This window comes from Oncorhynchus keta, chromosome 3 (genome assembly GCF_023373465.1).
Source record: "Oncorhynchus keta strain PuntledgeMale-10-30-2019 chromosome 3, Oket_V2, whole genome shotgun sequence".
Taxonomy (NCBI): Eukaryota; Metazoa; Chordata; class Actinopteri; order Salmoniformes; family Salmonidae; genus Oncorhynchus; species Oncorhynchus keta.
Window position 1 is genome coordinate 21744017 of NC_068423.1, and position 21406 is coordinate 21765422.

At 44.5% G+C, this 21406-nt stretch overlaps 1 protein-coding gene across 8 annotated transcripts in view; it reads right to left on the minus strand.

Moving 5' to 3' along the window:
• Positions 1–21406, minus strand: part of LOC118374302 (transmembrane protein 94-like) — a 55630-nt gene extending 34224 nt beyond the window's left edge. For 7 of the 8 annotated variants that reach the window (XR_008089645.1, XR_008089651.1, XR_008089644.1 and 4 more), the window contains exons 1-14: positions 20908–21406; positions 20419–20480; positions 19734–20086; positions 5746–5871; positions 5520–5647; positions 4733–4869; positions 4331–4545; positions 4013–4164; positions 3535–3637; positions 3363–3449; positions 3120–3236; positions 2980–3036; positions 570–674; positions 338–493 (exon numbers count right to left, since the gene is read on the minus strand). Coding sequence is in view for 2 of the 8 variants with exons in the window: in XM_035760680.2 (XP_035616573.1) it covers positions 338–493; positions 570–674; positions 2980–3036; positions 3120–3236; positions 3363–3449; positions 3535–3637; positions 4013–4164; positions 4331–4545; positions 4733–4869; positions 5520–5647; positions 5746–5871; positions 19734–19757 (1407 nt within the window). In the remaining 6 variants the exon portion in view is untranslated. The remainder of the gene's footprint in view (positions 1–337; positions 494–569; positions 675–2979; positions 3037–3119; positions 3237–3362; positions 3450–3534; positions 3638–4012; positions 4165–4330; positions 4546–4732; positions 4870–5519; positions 5648–5745; positions 5872–19733; positions 20087–20418; positions 20481–20907) is intronic. The other variant, XM_035760681.2, reaches the window with a different exon arrangement.

Sequence of the window (21406 nt, forward strand, 5' to 3'; positions counted from 1 at the left end):
TTGAAATACTGTTAGAAAAAGTGAAGTAAATACATCCATACCGGTATATAGGAAGATACGACATACCACCCACCCAGCCACACACCCACCCAGCCACACACCCACATACCAAGCCACACACCCACCCAGCCACACATACCACCCAGCCAGCCACACACCCAGCCACACACCCACCCACCCACACCCACCCACCCACCCACACACCCACCCCAGCCACACACCCACCCACCCAGCCACACACCCAAGCCACACATACCACCCAGCCAGCCACACACCCAGCCACACACCCACCCAGCCACACCCACCCAGCCACACACCCACTCACCCACCCACCCACCTCGTCCCGGTCCTCGGAGTTGACAGAGAGGTCGTCTCGCAGGTCTTCTTGACTGTCGTTGTGAGGCGGCTCCACGCGACCACTAAAGAACAGCACCGTCTCTGGACTGGGGTTAGGCCAGGATAATACACCCCGTTTATCCACACAACACAACACCTGGAGAGAGAAAGAGAGCGAGTTACACACAAATGCACACTCACACACACAAAAGCACAAATGCACACACACTTACAGTGACAGAGCCAAGTGTGTGTAGCAGGCTGGAAGTATAGCAGAGTGTCTGTGATTCTCCCTTCAGCACGCCCAGCAGGTGTCTCCACACACACCGCAGCATCTCCTGCACACACACACACACACATTTAGGCTACATAGCATTTTCACCCACTAAAAAAATATATAAAGTTGATACATAGTTGACTCAATTTTGCAGGCAATATAATCTACAGTATAGTGGGCTACAGAGCCTTCAATAAGTATTCAAACCCCTTGACTTATTCCACATTTTGTTGTGTTACAGCCTGAATTCAAAATGTATTACATTGAGATTGTGTCACTGGCCTACAAACAATACCCCATAATGTAAAAATGGAATTAATGTTTTAAGAATTGTTTACCAATTCATTTAAAAAATGACTCGTGTGTACAATAAGTGTTGAACATGATCTTTGAATGACTCCCTCATCCCTGTAACCCACACGTGTGTGTAAAGTCCTTCAGTTGAGCAGTGAATTTCAAACACAGATTCAACCACAAAGACTGGGTAGGTTTTCTAATGCCTCGCAAAGAAGAGCACCAATTGGTAGATATGAATACCCCATTGAGCATGGTGAAGTTAATTACACTTTGGGTGGTGCATCAATACACCCAGTCACTACAAAGATACAGGCATCCTTCCTAACTCAGTTGCTGGAGAGGAAGGAAACCGCTCATGGATTTCAACACAAGGCCAATGTTGACCTTAAAACAGTTAGAGTTTAATGGCTGTGATAGGACAACACTGAGGATGGATCAACATTGTAGTTACTCCACAATACTAACCTAAATGACAGAGTGAAAAGAAGGAAGCCTGTACAGAATGAAACATATTCCAAAACATGCATCCTGTTTGCAAAAAAGACCCTGAAGTAAAACTGCATGAAATATGGCAAAGTAATTAATACAAAGCATTATGCTTGCGACTAATCCAACACATTACTGAGTACAATGCTCCATGTTACCAAACATCGTGGTGGCTGCATCATGTCATGGGTATACTTGTAATCATTAAGGATTGGTGATAAAAATAAAACAGAATGGAGGACAGGCAAAATCCTAAAGGAAAACCTGGTTCAGTCTACTTTCCAACAGACACTGGGAGACAAATGTCCTTTCAGCAGGACAATAACCTAAAACACAAGGCCAAATCTACACTGGAGTTGCTTACCAAGACGACGTTCAATGTTCCTGTGTGGCCGAGTTACAGTTCTGACTTAAATCAACTTGGAAATGGCTGTCTGGCAATGATCAACAACCAACTTGACAGAGCTTGAAGAATTTCAAAAAGAATCATGTGCAATTATACAGTCCAGGGGTGCAAAGCTCTTCTTAGAGACTTAACCAGAAAGACTCACAGCTGTAATCTCTTCCAAAGGTGATTCTAATATGTACTGACTCAGTGGTGTGAATAAATGAGCAAACATGTTTTCACTTTATTTCATCCATTTTGAATTCAGGCTGTAACACAACAAAATGTGGAATAAGTCAAGGGGTCTGAATACTTTCTGAAGGCACGGTATATTACTAGTGGCAAAGTGGAAAAGAAAACATCTGGAACACCTTCATCTTTCCCAAAATGGTTGAAACCTAAATGTGAGTAAACACAGTATTTGTAGACGTCATTTTAGAAGTCTTCAGTCTGACTACAGTCCAGGCGATGCAATCAGGAACTATGACCCAATACTCTCAGATGCTTCCTTTCCTTAAGTCCTTTTCTTAAGAAATTATATTTCTCCCAGGTCCTTCTGACCCTTTCCAGATACATTTTCATCAAGGAAGGCTTTTGAGTAAAGGACACAAGGAAAGGAAGTCGTTTGAGAGTTGAAGTACACAGCTAGTGAGGCAGATTTTCCCCATCATGCATTGCAAGCTAGAGGACAGAAGTGGCAGGCTCATGGGAAAGGCCGATCCAGAACCAAGCCCTATAGCAGGGAGGGGGTTAGTTCTGGACCAGGCCAACGTGTCAGTAACGTAGAGGTGAGGGGGGGCGGTGAGTACTGGGGTTTGTGGGGGAGTCAAAGGGTTACGTGATTAGCTGAAGAAATGGTATGATGAAAAATTGCCCAAACTAGAAGAGTCAAATTTGCCCTTCCATTAGGGATGATTGGAGAAAGACTGATTGGTTGACAGAGAGAACCAATAGAAATGCCAAAGAGACAAAAGATCTCATCATGCCAGCTGAAGAAAATCAATCACATTAGGGATACACAATGCAAAACCAAATAGATGATTGGAGTCCCAAACTCAAACAACAAAAGAAGATGCGTGAGGCGGGTGTGTGTGAGCTACAGGGTTTCACAGTGGTGGGTGAAGGGGCGAGGGCGGGCAGCGTGAGGACAGGAACGTGGGAGTGGGGGGGGCAGGGATAGGACTTGGAGAAGTTATACCTGGGAGGACACCACTTCAGTGTAGCTGCTTAAAGTGTCCTCGGAGAACTTAGCAAGCTGGGGCGAGAGAAGAGGCTAGTTAAACCACACAGGAGGCATCTCTCTGTGTCTCTCATGGCGCTTGTGTATGTGTTTCTCACCAAGCCAGTAGGAGAAGCTCTGCTGGACTCAGCCAGGACGCTAGCCTCGCCATAGGTGTTGACCAGCACCCACATGACAGGAAACAGCAGGGGAAGGATGGGCAGCACTCCCATCAGCTGGAACACAACACTTATTACAATAGGAATATTTTATAGGTTTGAAGAGATTCTGTCCCCACAGGATCGCCCATCCTGCTATAAATAGGGAGAAGGGGCACAGCCAGGAAGAGGGAGTCTCCATACCTGCAGCTGGATGAAGTTGAAGCGTCCAGGAGTGAGGCTAGGGGCGTCAAAGAAATAACGCACTGTATTCACAACCAAGAACGTCATCTATAGGAGGAGAGAGGGATAACATGAGGGACAACGGCAAGTAGCTTTAATTAAGAAACTGTGTTTCTGTCTCTGCTTTTCTCACCAGTACAATAGGGCAGGCGAACTTGGCCATGATGGACTGAACGGTGAACCTCTCGTTATCCAGGGCTGTGATTGGTCGAGACAGAGCCAGGTCCAGACTGTTCCTGTAAAGCACAGAGGTGGATTCAGCCAGGGGTGTCAGTCATTTTAGATGACATCATGAGACGGTTTGAGCCTCATCCTGGACAACAACAACAAACATGCAGTTCAGAACAGTATTAGACTTAATGTGGGTCTGGGAAACCTGCCCTGCATCTTTAAACTGCTTCAAAATGACACACTGAGACGTCACAATTTCAGGTTTCCTTTGACTCTAGATGATCATTCATGATTTGCGCAAACTTTCTCCTCGAGTTGAATTCTTGGACCAAGAATTGTTGGATATCAAACTAGCTCGAGGTGAATTATTACCTCAAACCCGTTCACCTCAAAATCAAAGTTTGTCAGACTGTTTAGCCTCAAGAGGATGCATTGCCCACCTGACGCTGTCGAGGATGGGCGTGCGGACCACCCTGAAGAGGCGGTGCTGCTGGGGGCTCTGGGGACCCCTCTTCCGGTCCCCCCGGGGGGAGGGAGGGGGGGAACGAGGTGGGAACATGTCCCCTGGCTCCAGAACTATATGATCGTCATCCTGGAGAAGGGAGATACAGGTGAGACATCCACATAAGCAGTATCCACCTCCTCTCTCGCCTTTACCTTCTACACCCCCCTCTTTCCCTCTCACCTTCACCATCTACGCCTCCCTCCCTCTCTCTACCCCCCTCTTTCCCTCTCACTCTTCATCCCTCTCGCCGTACATTGATGCCTCTGAGAGAAGAGAATGTCTCCTGTCCTGGCCGTAGTGCTATGACGTCTCCCTCCACCAGTAGGGACACAGGCAGGTTGACCAGGTTGGAGTCGCGGTAGGTCCAGTGGAGCGACCAGGAGGGGGAGGAGGGGGTGTACAGGTCAGGGTAAAGGGAAGGAGACCACCTCATCCCCTCACCCAAATCTGCCCAGCCCGACAGGTAGCCTGGAGGCGGGAGAGAGAGGGTGGAAGGGGAAATTAAAAGATAGGATCACTAAACGAGAATGGTGGAAACTTGTCAACCTCAAGTACAAGTGTTTATTTCTTAACTTTTCCCCTCCATTTAAATGTCCAACTGTCAACTCTAATCCCATCTCCTCTCCTCCTTGCGCCACCCCCCCCTTTCTCTCACCGTTGAGCTGATTGATGATGCTGTTGAGCCGGTGCACCATCTCAGTTCTCCTCAGCCTCTGCTGCCGACCAATCAGCATGAAGCTCAGCGTGAAGAGCATGAGGAGGGCTGCAGCGTTCACCAACTCTATCCCAGAACTACAGAGAGAGGAGAGGAGAGATATGATAGTATTCACACTGTTGGGGCTTCCTGTGTTTCAACCTTATTTTACAGCGAGGTAGCTCTGATAGGAACATTTGGTTTGAAGCTCCAGTCTAAACAATACCCACACAAGTCCCAGTCTAAACAATACCCACACAAGTCCCAGTCTAAACAATACCCACACAAGTCCCAGTCTAAACAATACCCACACAAGTCCCAGTCTAAAAAATACCCACACAAGTCCCAGTCTAAACAATACCCACACAAGTCCCAGTCTAAACAATACCCACACACGTTCCGGTCTAAGCCCACAATACCCACAATTTACAGAGGCCCAGTATAAATAACACCCACAATCAAAAAAAGTTGGTCCAATTGCCTGATTTGATACCACAACAATAAATAGAACGGCAAGTTAATAACATTAATGTGCACCACCGTTTATTCAAATGATCCTTTAAACTACTACTTCTAGTTTGATGGTTATAGTCAATTGTCCCATTAACGATCACCCATATTAGCAAACTTATTTCACATTTCTCTAGTATAGGTTACTTATCGTAATGAACGATATCAACAAACGATATCGGTATGGTCTGTGTCGATAATGTTCTGTCAATTGTCCCAGCTCCACAGTCAAACACACCTGCCGTGCGGCTGGTCGCCATAACAACAGAGAAGTCCCACCACCACCAGCAGTGTGAGGGCGGCTCCCGGCCAATGGAGACAGGAGTGGCGGTTGCCATGGTGAAGGAAGCTTTTCACCCACTGCTCCTAAAATAACATCAACAAACAAAACAGCTCATTACGCTCTACAACAAAGTGTGTGTGCGTCAGTATGTGTGTATGTATGTATGTGAGGTGGTATCTACCTGTGCAGTGGGTTGTTTGCCACGGCCAGTGGTCTGGTGCTGGTCAAGCAGGGTGGTGAGCTGGTCCCTCAGTGTTCCCAGAGCCTGACCAGTGGACAAGCCCAAGGTCCCCGCTCCCCCCTCCTCCTGACACACACACACACACACACACACACACACATATATAGTTAGAATGCACAAATCACATTACAGTCAAGAATGATTCAAATATTTCAAAAGGTCACAAATTCATGGACATTTATGGTACAAAAAGCACCTTGGCCAGCTTGGCTGCCCATGACCGCTGAAACAGAGCAGTACCTTGCTAGCTGCTTTGCCTTGGTCCTATGCACAGCTAAACTGAACTGTACAGTATAATTATCGTCACTCTAAACTAACTGAAGCCAATAGGATATGGTTTTAAATGAGCAGAGATTAGAGGTCGGCCGATTTCAAGTTTTCATAACAATCTGTAATCGGCATTTTTGGACGCCGATTACATTGCAATCCACGAGGAGACTGCATGCCAGTCTGACCACCTGTTAGGCGAGTGCAGCATCTAAAGGGCCTTGTGGCTGCAAAGAGCCAAGGTAAGTTGCTAGCTAGCATTAAACTTATCTTAACATAATCACTAGTTAAACTAGTAATATCAACCATGTGTAGTTAACTAGCTTGTCCTGTGTTCTAAATATAATCAATGCGGTGCCTGTTAATTTAGCGTCGAATCATAGCCTACTTCAACTTCGCCAAACGGTTAATGATTTAACAAAAGCGCATTTGCAAAAAAAAGCACAATCGTTGCACCAATGTACCTAAACATCAATGCCTTTCTTAAAATCAATGCACAAGTATATATTTTTTAAACGTGCATAGTTAGTTAAAATAAATTCCTGTGAGCAGGCAATATTAAGTAGGGATACTGTGTCACTTCTCTTATCTTCTGTGCAACAGAGTCAGGGTATATGCAGCAGTTTGGGCCGCCTGGCTCGTTGCGAACTGTGTGAAGACCATTTCTTCCCGATCAAAGACCGAATTTTACCTTATTATGACATAACTTTGAAGGTTGTGCAATGGAACAGCAATACTTCGGGTTGACACCCGTTCCATAACATACTTAACGGTTCCGTGTTTCACTGAAAGAAAACTTTATTTTAAATCGAAATGATCGTTTCCGGATTTGACCATGTTAATGACCTAAGGCTCGTATTTCTGTGTGTTATTATACTATAATTAAGTCTATGATTTGATATGATAGTCGGTATCGGCTTTTTTGGTCCTCCAATAATCGGTATCGGCGTTGAAAAATCATAAATCGGTCGACCTCTAGCAGATATTGTTATGCTATAAATGTAATCATTCCTCTACACGGAACAAAAATATAAAAACACAAATGTTGGTTCCATGTTCATGAGCTGAAATAAAAGATACCAGAAATTCTCCATACGCACAAAAAGCTTATTCCGCTCAAATTTTGTGCAAAAATGTGTTTACATCCCTGTTAATGAGCATTTCTCCTTTGCCAAGAAAAATCCATCCACCTGACAAGTGTGGCATATCAAGAAGTTGATTAAAAAGAATGATAATTACACAGGTGCAAAGGTCACTCTAAAAGGTGCAGTTTTATCACACAACGCCACAGATGTCTCAAGTTGAGGGAGCTTGCAATTTGCATGCTGACTGCAGGAATGCCCACCAGAGCTGTTGCAAGATCATTTCTCTACCATAATCCTCAAACGTCATTTAAGAGAATTTGGCAGTATGTCCAACCGGCCTCACAACCGCAGACCACGTGTACAGCGTTGTGTGGGTGAGCAGTTTTCTGATGTCAACGTTGTGAACTGAGTGCCCCATGGTGGCAGTGGGGTTATGGAATGGGAAGGCATAAGCTACAGACAACGAACACAATTACATTTTTATCGATGGCAATTTGAATGCATAGAGATACCGTGACGAGATCCTGAGGTCCATTGTCATGCCATTCATCCACCGCCATCACCTCATGTTTCAGCATGATAATGCACAGACCCATGTCGCAAGGATCTGTACACAATTCCTGAAATATGAAAATGTCCCAGTTCTTCCATGGCCTGCATACTTAGACATGTCACCCACTGAGCATGTTTGGGATGCTCTGGATCGATGGGTACAACAGCATGTTCCAAATACCGCTAATATCCAGCAACTTCGCACAGCCATTGAAGAGGAGTGGGACAACATTCCACAGGCCACAATCAACATCTCCTACACAGTGTGTCGCACTGCATGAGGCAAATGGTGGTCACACCAGATATGGACTGGTTTTCCTTTTTTTTAAGGTATCCGTGACCAACGGATGCATGTTTGACCAGTCATGTGAAATCCATAGATTAGGGCCTAATGAATGCATTTAAATTGACTGATTTCCTTGTACTGTAACATCTTTGAAATTGTTGCGTTTATATATTTTTTCCAGTATAGTTATGCACAACAGAAGGGAAGCCAGCTGCAGAGGAACAGTCATACCTAATGTCAGTGGGTTAGGGTTACAATGGAAGCCAGCTGCAGAGGAACAGTCATACCTAATGTCAGTGGGTTAGGGTTACAATGGAAGCCAGCTGCAGAGGAACAGTCATACCTAATGTCAGTGGGAACCCAATCTTTTCCCACACTCTACAGACACCTAATTTCAGCTCAGCTTTGTTTTCAAGCTCCACATCCCACACAGCTATAAATAAAACGGACAATTCTCCAGAGTCAAGAAGCAAAAAAAATCCTCTAGACATGGACACACACAAAACACACCCGGGGGTCAGAGCCTGGTTGACACCACTTCAGCATCCTAATGCTTGGCTAGCCGGTCTCGTCGCTCTCTGCCCTACACTGAATCTTGGTCGAGCTCAGCCACAGCCCAGTGCCAGCTGGACGAGCTCTGACTGAATGTGCCTCTGCAATGTCTGGCTAGATGATACAGGAGAGTGTAAGAGTGGAGGCATATGAAAGCTGAAAGAAAGAGTGCATGGGTGGAAAGGAGAAGAGAAACTGTATTGAGGGTTTTGCTTTGCAGTGTTTCCGCAGCAGTTGTTTAGTGGTGTTTGGTGGTGCGCCACGACAAATTTACAGTCCACTTTTCATCTGCAAACAAAACAAGTAATGAAAAGAAAAACTATTCTACTCTTGATGGTTGTCAGAATGATCTGTTTACCTAGTCGGCTTGTGCGTTTTATGCCACATAAATATTCCTTGTGGAACAAGTTACGAGTGCTATAGGGAGGGAAACATGAAATTCTGACAAGAAGTCAATGCATAACAATTCTCGCAATTGCAGGGAAAACAGAAATTAATGGCCTTCGTTAAAAAGAGGAGCCCAGCTTTCCATTCCTACTTTTAACTCCTAAATATGCGCAAACTGCAACATTTTAAACCAAGAGTTTTTAGCAGTGGCATGGTTAAGCAAGTTACCACTGCTATTCCCTGTGACTGCATAGGGGAAAGTGGGGTTAAATGTAACATGGGTAAATTGTTGGGTAACATGGGGTAAAATGCCACCCGACCACAAAACACTTTCAGTTGAGCAAGAGTAGTGGTCACCAGTGAAAGTGTTGGGGGAAAAACTGCCATGAAGTGGTTTCTGTGAGAAGTACAGACAGGGGGCGTGTTACCCCAGGTGGTGGAGTGGCCCCAAGTTACCCAAACAAGACAGGCCTACATTATATTCAGTGTCTATGCAAGTTTTTGGGGACTTAAAATTCATCAATAGAATGCTAACTAGTTAAAATATCACATTTGGGATCTAGCTAATGATTAGCCCAACAGGGTAAATGCAGAGGCAACCCTATGCTTCAGACTATTTATTTATAGCCACTATGCTGCATTAGCTGGGTAACAGGTAATAATGCGTATTGCTAATAGTATACCTTATAATATGGACCATGCATAGGCTATATGTGAAAATAATTTTAACAAATCATTTAACAATATCTGGGAGGTGGAAGTATATATTTTTCCTTCATTTTGGAGTAGGAAGTCCTTTTAAAAAGTCACCTGAACTGAGCTTAGTCCTTATACATAACAACCCCCAGACCCTTAAAACAAGGGGGGTAGGGACCAAACCTTTGTGTGGTAGCAGGGAGTAGCAGCACTTGCTATGCAAACGCGAGTATAACTCTGGTTACGCAAATGGAAAACTTCGTAAAAGTAGGAATCATTTGTGAGAATGAGGTGGACGAATTGGCCATCCACTCATCAATCTGCGGGGCTCATTTCATCTGTGAGAACTTCCATGGTTATCAACAACGGAAGGAGATGCTTCAGCAAAACTTTGCTTTTCAAAGTGGATGCTGTCCATACCAACAACGCATCACAAGCAGCCAGCTGCAGAGACAGGTTATGATCTGGGCTTCATCAGGTACGGACGGTGCAGTCGGGAAGGAGTCAGACCTTTACTTTTTACATTACAGCCTTATTCTAAAATTGATTAGTTCCCCCCTCATTAATCTACCCAGAATACCCCATAATGTCAAAGCAAACAGGTTTTTAAAAATGTTTGCAAATTTATGAAAAAAATATGGGGGAAAAAATATCACATTTACACAAGTATTCAGACCCTTCACACAGTACTTTGTCGAAGCACCTTTGAAAGCGCTTACAGCCTCGAATCTTCTTGGGTATGACACTACAAAGCTTGGAACACCTATATTTGGAGAGTTTCTCCCATTCTTCTTTGCAGATCCTCTCAAGCTCAGATCCTCTTCTCCCTTGATTGCTCAGTTTGGCTGGGCGTCCAGCTGTAGGAAGAGTCAAGGGTGGATCCCAATTTCCTCCATTTAAGAATGGAGGCCCAATGCGTTCTTGGGGACCATCAATGCGGCGAAAACGTGTTTGAGACCGAAAGGAGCAAGTGTGACACTCACGTGTCCAAAATCAGTACTCTAAGCGCTCAAGTGGACTCTGCAATGCAGCAGAATACCACCCTTAGGTACCATCTGGAGGAAGTCCAGCGTGAGCAACCGGAGCCCTGTACTCACAGGACTAAAGACGATAGATTTCAGACTTTGCCTCCCTCATGTGTCCCTCAGTCTTCTCCACTTGGCCTCCTCTTCTCCTCTCGGCACTGAGTAATATGGCGCCTCTTGGCCAACAACAACAAGGCTTGGCCCCATCCTCTTGGCCTTTCGGCCCCAATCTCTCCACAGGATGAAGCCAACCCTCTCCGCCCGCTTGGCACGGAATACCTTGATAAACTCATCAAGAATTTCCCCACCTTTGACCCCGTTCCAGGTCAGCCAAACGATACTGAGACGTTCCTAGCTGACATGGAGGACACGTTGGAGGGCTACCCGAACAATACGGGTTCTGACAGGGTTTACCTGTTGAAGCGAACATCGAATAAACACGTGACAAGGTTCATTCGTCTTCAACAGCAACACGTGCTAAATGACTACGCTAAACTTGCCACAGCTCTGAATTTAGAATTCAGTGGTTCTGTGACTCGCAAACACAATAGCTCACTGGCTAACACCGTCAAACAAGCTTAGAACAAACACCCACAGGCTTACTATCATAGGCTTCGTTCAGCTTACTTTGGCCTACTCACTGAAACAGGCATAGAAGACTTGTTACCTTTTAAACAAATGTTCCTGTCGAACATGTATCCTACCTTCATTACCTACTTGGGCCCTGCCGCCCACGTTGGCTTGCCTATCTTACAACTCAGAGAGCTTGCAAGCACAGCTTGAGGCATCAAATCAAATGTTATTTGTCACATAAACATGGTTAGCAGATGTTAATGAGAGTGTAGCGAAATGCTTGTGCTTCTAGTTCCGAAAATGCAGTAATAACCAACAAGTAATCTAGCTAACAATTCCAAAACTACTACCTTATAGACACAAGTGTAAGGGGATAAAGAATATGTACATAAAGATATGAGTGAGTGATGGTACAGAGCGGCATAGGCAAGATACAGTAGATGGTATTGAGTGCAGTATATACATATGAGATGAGTATGTAAACAAAGTGGCATAGTTCAAAGTGGCTAGTGACATATGTATTACATAAAGATGCAGTAGATTATATAGAGTACAGTATATACATATACATATGAGATGAATAATGTAGGGTATGTAAACATTATATTAGGTAGCATTGTTTAAAGTGGCAAAAGTTCACAACGCTAAGAGCCCTGACCACTTGGTTTTGAAGTTTGACCAGGAGCACTCACTCCAGTTAGAGGGTGCATTATCAGGTATTGGAGCGTTGAGAGATGAAGCACAACAACAGTTTCTACCATGAATACAATAACCTCAGCGGTCAAAATAACTGAAGTACGTCGCCATCAACATGACTACCGCTACAATCGACCTGTTCACTACGTTCCTGTACCCAAACCACACAAAGGGTCAGAGCACAAGGGTAACAAAGGGCTGAAGGACGATCAAAACGTAGACCAATGTTCTCCAGAAGTTCCACTACGTGAAGAACTAAAGCGAGAAACATTTGAGAAAAGGGTAAAAGATAAGTCATAAGGACTAGACGGGGAATTACCGGACACCAGGTCCGCAGGAATTAACACCCATAGCAAGGACGTTAAAATTCAAATTTCTCCCGCTCTCATTCGAGACCATATCCAGGGCCCGCTTGATCAAGAAACAAGCCCCCGGGCTTTGTCTATAGATTCTGATACAAAGGTTTGCAAAGAAAAAAGTCAAACTCTTCGTTAAAGCCAAGCCCACTCCAAATCGGAAAAGTCCATCTGCTTCCACCTTGAACAGAAATGGCACATCACGTTGTTGCGAACGACCACTCCACTTTGTGGGGAATATGTCCACTAAACACAAATCTAAACGCCCATACCTGGAAACAGTCCTGGAGGACTGCTTAACTTGTCATGCGCTAATTGATTCGGGTGCGACAATATCACTCATCTCTCAAACATTGTTTGATGATCTTAAAAGGGGCTTTGAAGTCAACTAAACGATGGTTAAAAGTGGAACGATGTGACACTGCACTTCGAGGGGTCACTCAGACTACCTCGCCTCTCACAGTGAGAGTCATGCTGAAACTACACTTCAAGGACGTATCGCTCGTTCACCCTGTGTATGTTACCAGCTTCGAAACTGTACCCCTGCTACTTGGAGCAGACTTGATGGATTGGTTAATCCCATTGATGGATTGGAAAACCAACCAGGTATGGTCACAGGCTACAGTGCCTTCTCCACCGACCACACTGTCTTCCCCTAATGCTAGCTGCCACGCAGTCATTCACGAGGGGTATCTGTCGAAAGCACCCCTTGGGAAAGACGTTTAGAAACCTCTTGTGCAGAATCCGATCCAAGGAGATATTACGATATCTCTACACATTCCATCAGTCAACCTGATTGACCATTCTTTTCATGATTTCGAGCCAGCTGTCTCTGTGAATACGCAACTTCCCTCCTCCTTGCAGTCGTGCAATACGGTAGTTGAGATGAACTTCTCTTGCCCTTCGGACACTTCCGCAAGCACTTTGTCTGTCTCAGCAAGAAAAACATTGATGTGCAGAGTATACTCTGATTCCGATGATACACCTTCCACTTTGTTGGGGACTGTCACCCCTTACAATGTCACTAATGGCGTCAGTCCAGCAATTGACCCGATGACTCCCACTGGTGAAACACTTTGCGATATCACAGACCGATATCCTCGTCTCAGTTCGCAGGTACTGAAGAGGTTGCCACATGCAGATGCGGTGGTGACGGACATGCCTCTACAGCCACTGAGCATTTTGAAGCACAAACACCAGGATATTTGGTTGAAAGGTTACAGCCATTCTCATAACGTGGCAACCTTTTCGTTTGCGCCTCAGACACCAACACCACCCGCTGGTGTGGGTTCCCGAGACACCAAGGGGGGAGGAATAGTAGCCCAGACCCATGATGAGCCTCATCGAGGCCGGTGGGGGGGTTGAGACTAAGGACAACACCGTACGAGGCCGCTAGAACATAAATGAAATCTAGTTGTAAACTCCCCTATGAGAACAGTGAGGAGCAGACAGGCCCCTAGAACACATCTAAGATAGTACTGAGGTGTACCACACTGGTCGTAAAGGAAGTCCAGTGGACTTGTCCAGCTCCAAAACAAATGGCAACAATAATCATTCCTTGCCATGTGTAGGTTCAACTGCAATACAACTAGTAAAATGCTCCAATCATGTGTTCCGGTAGTATATTTCAGAATAAATCAGTAGGATAACTGGTCCCTTTGAGCACCAGTACCAATACCAGCGACAGTCAGTCTAGCTACGATCAGTAAGAAGGTTAGAAACCTAACCAATCAAATTACCCTTGACAATAGCAACATAGGAGTCACCCAGAGTGCAACACGGGGAAGCGAATCTCCAGTGCACTCTTCCAATGGTTAACACACACGTCACTAATAAATAGAATCCTCCATTGAAGAGGAAAATTATTAGAATCATTAACCACGATCACACCACGTACGACTGGTCCAATACTTAAAGAGTACTTCCGTCGTGAGGTTAGCTTCTATGTGGATAACATAGCTATGAAAGAGACTTCATACCTTGTAGTAAAAACTACTACAGACTCCCTCGACATCAATTCTGACTGACCTCCAGGCATTGACCTAAAATTACCTGACTACGTCAGACTCATTCTGAACAAGTTATAATCTGCCAGGATGCTTGGTTTTCTTCCCTAGACATGCGCGCTTGTGTAAGCATAAACGCACATGAACAACAGAACATCTAATTAGGATTTATGCTAGGATCACTTAAGGGTCCAAGCAAAATACCAGCCTTAGCAAATAAAGTTGAACATTTACTTCTAGGCCTTTGACTCTACAGCACTCACCAGTTTTCTTCCCAGAAGTCCATAGGTCATCCCTGTAGACTGCCAAAACTAGTGCCTTCCAGCTGTAAACTTATCATATAGTTATCAACTTAGGCTAAGCAACACACCAAGTAGGAAAACCCTAGATATGGCATTAGAGACAATGCCATGATAGCAATTTTGCCAGAACATTGGACGTATATAAAATACAGTCCAATTAGATAATTTTTGTGTGAGAACTATATTTTGTATATCTTTTGTTTATACTTCCTTTCCTTTTCGGTTCAGTTCCTTTGACACTTAGGAAGTGATAGAGCCATAAACAAAGTCCCCATACAACCATCACTTAGTGCCACAACGCCGCTCATTGGGGAATGAATGTAATTATATATATTTCATGACTGTGTGTGCGTTGTTAACATGTGCCTAAGTTACTGCCCAGATCTTCCAGTCTGAACGACGACCAGATGACGGGTCCGGAACGGCGACCCCAAATCCGGACACCCACGGCCCATCCTTGTGGCGGCATGCCCCGCTGTCAGGGAGCCTACCAAGGTAAACCACCAGAGGTGGGGGGAAAGCAAGGCAATCACCAACCAGGACAGCCTGACCCTCCCTGGGGTACTTTGCAGCTTCCAGGGAACCTACCAAGGTACATCACTAGAAGGGACCGCAACGGCGATCACCAACCCGACATCAACTGCCATCCTTGTGGTGGACGGCTCCGCTTTCAGAGAAGCCTACCAAGTTCAACCACCAGAGGGGACTGCAACGATGATCTACAAACAGGACATCACGTGTTCATGATTTTATTTTGATTTGTAACTTGCAGGACAAAAAACATCCAAACCACCAGGGGGGTGGGGGGTATGTCATGACGTTGGCCTTTTTGGATATAGCAAGCCCATACCCCTCTCCCTGCCTCCCCCTTTACCTCCTTCAACTAGGCTGCTGTGGTCAGAGGTCGTAAATTCCTGAGAAAACCTCATGGACACACAGTTATAGAGAGTAGTTTTCATGGAGACAAAGGAAATCGTTCCACCTCACAGAACTTGAGGTACGAACAAATTTCATGTTCCGGAGAAAGTGTAAAAGATCGGTGAAGAATCCAGCTATGAACTGGTCAGTTTGTCACAACTTGGGAAGCTCATGGGAGACGGTGTGGCCACATTACCATAACGCTGTTTATATAATAGCCCCAGATATAAGGTTTACATCTAATTGTTGTATAAGATGAATGAGTATGACACTGTTTACACAATTTTACAATGTGATTTTGGACTGTTTAATGAAGGAAAACTCAAAAAGGAAATTGGATTTGAACTAAAATCAGAGGACCACCCCTGATCCCAGTTAGGGTCAGACATCCTGGGACAGCCCTTTCCTGCCATTCCAAATAAAACCCAACTTTGAGAAATTATCACCAGACCAAGCTTACCTCAATTACGAGATGGCTAAAGGTGTATGCCATCGCTGAATCTTTTTAACCATACCACGTGGTTAAACTCTTAGACTATCGATACCGACAGAATAAGAACAAGTCTTTGATATTGATTACTAGTCTGCAGCTAGGAATTCAGCATCATTGAACGCGAAGAACGACAACCACCGAAACATTCATTCTATAACGAATGTCACTCTGAACAATCCCCTCTAACCACAACCGAGAGAGACGGACAATTCTACAAAATAAATGTACTTTTCACCAGTGATCAAGACAACACACTGAGCGTGAATATATATATTGATTGCAATTGTTCCCGACTGAGTGAGCGTTCATGTGTAAGGATTAGCATTTCAATTGTTACAGTCACTTTGTAGTGACTTCTTAGTCGACCCCCACTCCCCCTGTTGTCAAACAAGCCACCCTGCCGGTTCAGCCCACTAGGGCACATTCTCCTATCAATTTCATGTAACCACATTTACCATGTTTGTTTGTTTATGCATTTCTGTGAATTACTTAGTTAGTAAAAAATAAATGATTTAAGACAATTGATGTATGGATGACTCATTGTGAAGACTGGCTTTGTGCAGATAACCAACAATTTACGACGTTTGAAATGAGACTAACGTGAGGTACAGTAAATAATTCATTAATTTGAAGATAAAATATCTGAAAAGTTGTTTTAGGAAATGATAACTTTGTAATCAGAATATTTTTCCTTGGTGCCCAGACTTCCTAGTTAATTAGTTACATGATTAATTAGTTGATCACGCAGTAACTAATTACAGAGAATCTTTGATAAAAACTATAAGTCTTCAGTTAATGATAGTAAAGACACGACACTCGCTAGCCATTTCACTTCGGTTACACCAGCCTCATCTCGGGAGTTGATAGGCTTGAACAGCGCAATGCTTGACGCACAACGAAGAGCTGCTGGCAAAACACACAAAAGTGCTGTTTGAATGAATGTTTACGCGCCTGCTTCTGCCTACCACTGCTCAGTCAGATACTTTGATACTTGTATGCTTAGTCAGATTATATGAAACGCAGGACACGCTAGATAATATCTAGTAATATCAACCATGTGTAGTTAACTAGTGATTATGATTGATTATTTTTTTAAAGATAAGTTTAATGCTAGCTAGCAACTTACCTTGGCTTACTGCATTCGCGTAACAGGCAGTCTCCTTGTGGAGTGCAACGAGAGAGAGACAGGTCGTTATTGCGTTGGACTAGTTAACTGTAAGGTTGCAAGATTGGACCTACCGAGCTGACAAGGTGAAAATCTGTTGTTCTGCCCCTGAATGAGGCAGTTAACCCACCATTCCTAGGCAGTCATTGAAACTAAGAATGTGTTCTTAACTGACTTGCCTAGAAAATACCGATTTCCGATTGTCATTGAAACTTGAAATCGGCCCTAATTAATCGGCCATTCCGATTAATCGGTCGACCTCTACTGTCTGCACTTGGGCTCTGTGTGTGTGGAGTGCTCGATGGATGGGGTCTGTGGTGCCAGGCGAGTTTTCAATAGAGCCTGCCTGTAGGCTAAATTGAAATGCAATGCTTTGGTCATGGATCTGATTGTGGATCTGGGGGTCATTTTGGAGAAGTCCTGGAGACAGGCTTTCTTTGGAGGAGTGGACTGTGGATTTTGTTCAATGGGAAAGTTTTTATTAAAAATAAATCTTAGGTTCCATGTTGTCACAGTTGCTTCTTGTTGAAGAGGCATCAGCTAACGTTAGCTTCCTCTGCTTCTTGTTGAAGAGGCATCAGCTAACGTTATAGCTTCCTCTGCTTCTTGTTGAAGAGGCATCAGCTAACGTTATAGCTTCCTCTGCTTCTTGTTGAAGAGGCATCAGCTAACGTTATAGCTTCCTCTGCTTCTTGTTGAAGAGGCATCAGCTAACGTTATAGCTTCCTCTGCTTCTTGTTGAAGAGGCATCAGCTAACGTTATAGCTTCCTCTGCTTCTTGTTGAAGAGGCATCAGCTAACGTTATAGCTTCCTCTGCTTCTTGTTGAAGAGGCATCAGCTAACGTTATAGCTTCCTCTGCTTCTTGTTGAAGAGGCATCAGCTAACGTTAGCTTCCTCTGCTTCTTGTTGACGAGGCCTCAGCTAACGTTAGCTTCCTCTGCTTCTTGTTGAAGAGGCATCAGCTAACATTGAATTCCTCTGCTTCTTGTTGAAGAGGCATCAGCTAACGTTAGCTTCCTCTGCTTCTTGTTGAAGAGGCATCAGCTAACGTTAGCTTCCTCTGCTTCTTGTTGACAAGGCATCAGCTAACGTTAGCTTCCTCTGCTTCTTGTTGACGAGGCATCAGCTAACGTTATAGCTTCCTCTGCTTCTTGTTGAAGAGGCATCAGCTAACGTTATAGCTTCCTCTGCTTCTTGTTGAAGAGGCATCAGCTAACGTTAGCTTCCTCTGCTTCTTGTTGACGAGGCCTCAGCTAACGTTAGCTTCCTCTGCTTCTTGTTGAAGAGGCATCAGCTAACATTGAATTCCTCTGCTTCTTGTTGAAGAGGCATCAGCTAACGTTAGCTTCCTCTGCTTCTTGTTGAAGAGGCATCAGCTAACGTTAGCTTCCTCTGCTTCTTGTTGAAGAGGCATCAGCTAACGTTAGCTTCCTCTGCTTCTTGTTGAAGAGGCATCAGCTAACGTTAGCTTCCTCTGCTTCTTGTTGAAGAGGCATCAGCTAACGTTAGCTTCCTCTGCTTCTTGTTGACGAGGCCTCAGCTAACGTTAGCTTCCTCTGCTTCTTGTTGAAGAGGCATCAGCTAACGTTAGCTTCCTCTGCTTCTTGTTGACAAGGCATCAGCTAACGTTAGCTTCCTCTGCTTCTTGTTGACAAGGCATCAGCTAACGTTAGCTTCCTCTGCTTCTTGTTGACGAGGCCTCAGCTAACATTAGCTTCCTCCGTTTCGGAATTCATTTGTGGCCTTTTTTTCTAGCTGGCAAAATAAGTGAGCTAGATTGTTTGTGTATTACCATATGTTGATAACATACCCAAGTTTGTCACTGGTATTGGCTAGTAAATATCCTAAATCTAGCCAGCTAGACAGTTTTAGCCTCAAGCTAAAACTAGGGAAAGAGGGAAGAGAGAATTTACTTTGTTTCATCTGCAGCTGGCTTGATAAAGTCATTTTACAGACTATAATTGCTCAATATGTTGTGAATATCGTAGGAAAATCCTCACAGCTAGGTTCACCGTGTGAATCATCTTGTGTTCGGTTTTCATATGCAGGGAAAATAAATTGTACAATTGTAAAGTAAAAAGTTAGAACCCATGTATATTCATAGTCGTGGGAAGTAATGGTACCGAGGGTGCTGCAGAACTAGCTGACAAATCACAATTCAATTCATATTATTTGAACCGATATACTCTAGGCCTTTATCACTCCTGTATGAGCGGAGAAAAATTATCCACAGCAAAGCGGGGTGACAGAAAGGGAGGAGGCTGAGAAGGAGAGCGGATAGTGTGGTTGCTGACACTTGTCAACCTTCAACTCACTGCTTTACAGTACAGGCTCATGATAACGAGCTGACAGTCCAGTTCCTCTTTTGAGACACCAGACCAAAGACGGTTTCAATGTCTGTCATGAATAGCCTACATTTATTGGCCAACTTAAAACAAAAAAAACCTTGCAAGAGCAGTCTGCGGGGATCAGTCAACACAAACACACACACACCCCAAGGAGTCTCTGTTTCACAAACAGCCCACTTCAGGGAGCCAGCTGACGTCGCTGGGCGCTAGGAAACTCACCTGCTTCTTATCCTGTAGCTCCATGGCAACCAGCGCAGCCTCTCACCATGCTCCGAGTCTCACACACACACCAGACGAGCATAGGCAGCGCCTTCACCCTCCGAATGTCCCCTCGATCCCCAACGTCGGCTGTCCCCTCGATCCCCAACGTCGGCTGTCCCCTCGATCCCCAACGTCGGCTGGAGGACAATGTCACCCACTGGCCCCGCTATGTCAGCCTGCTCTGCCAGTCTGAGGGGATGACCACGCACGCCCAGATGGACTCACTGCAGGGTACGCTGGGAGATGTAGTTTTTGAGGAGGCTAGTTACTGTAGTCACAAATGGCTGGGTAGATCTGTGTGGGGAAGAGATCTGTAAAAGGGAAAGATAAATGATTACAGTATTGGTATATAGCAGTGATTTCATACCCTAGCTATAGGTCCGTGGGAAAGAGGTAGAGACGGATGTCTTTCTGACAGTTTCAGCTGAACAGGTACAGGAACCAAACCCAACGTGTATGATCCATTTACTATACATGTATACATGGTGTAAGAATGCGGTCCAATAAGCAACTGGTGCAAACTACTGTGCACATACGGAAAGACGTCATGAACTTATATAGCCAGCCCATTCACAACAAGAGCCTACGTCAGAAGCAGAACTATTCGTTGCGGACAGATGTATAATAGATTTAATGTACTCACTTTTTGCGTATGCTTATCCTTGGATTTCCTTGCACTGATTTGACCTGTACTTACGGTGTCTTCTATGGGAGAGAGAGAGAGGCGATGAACGACAGCCCACATGTCATGATGCTTTTATAGTGACTTCCGGTTTTAGTGTGCATACGGAGCTTATTGTTTCACATGCCATCTAGATAACTGGGAGTCAATGGTAGTGTCTGCAGATTCTGCCATGGAAAAACAAGAATGCAATGCACCTAGCTAAAACTTCCCACTATCAATGTTGTGTGACAAAAACACGTGTTAATGTTGCCAGCTAAAGCACTGTTTCCGATTCATCGCCAGCTAGCTAATGCGAGCTAAGCTATCTAGCGTTGCCATTTGCAACGTCAAGGTTCGTTTTCTTATCGATATCAAGAGACGCCTGCGATAACTGGCAATCTCGCGCTAATAAATTTACAGAGCGAATGACACCACTGTCAATGCGCCAAATATATCTGTCATACTCACGTTCAGGTTGCAACGAGGTCTGTCTCTCGTCACACCGTTTAAACCTCAATTTGATCTCGAAAAGCCCGTGTACAGTCCACTAGTGAAACGCCATGTTCGTGAAGGAGTGGCATTTCTTGTTGGAAGCGGTGAAGTACGGTTGTGATAGGCTGGGATTCCTGGAGGGCTTGCCATAGGTGGAATATTCTCTCGTTTGTTGATAAGGGTTTTGATTGACGTTTGTAGGAGGGGCGGCTGGTGGAAGTCCTATTTTTACGGTCAAGACACGAATCGACCGTTTTAGTTTTACTTATCCTCAATTCAATTTCAATTCAATGGGCTTTATTGGCATGGGAAACACATGTTAACAAGCAAGTGAAATAGATAATTAACAAAAGTGAAATAAACAATAAAAATTAACAGGAAACATTACACTCACAGAAGTTCCAAAAGAATAAAGACATTCAAAATGTCATATTATGTCCATATACAGTGTTGTAACGATGTGCAAATAGTTAAA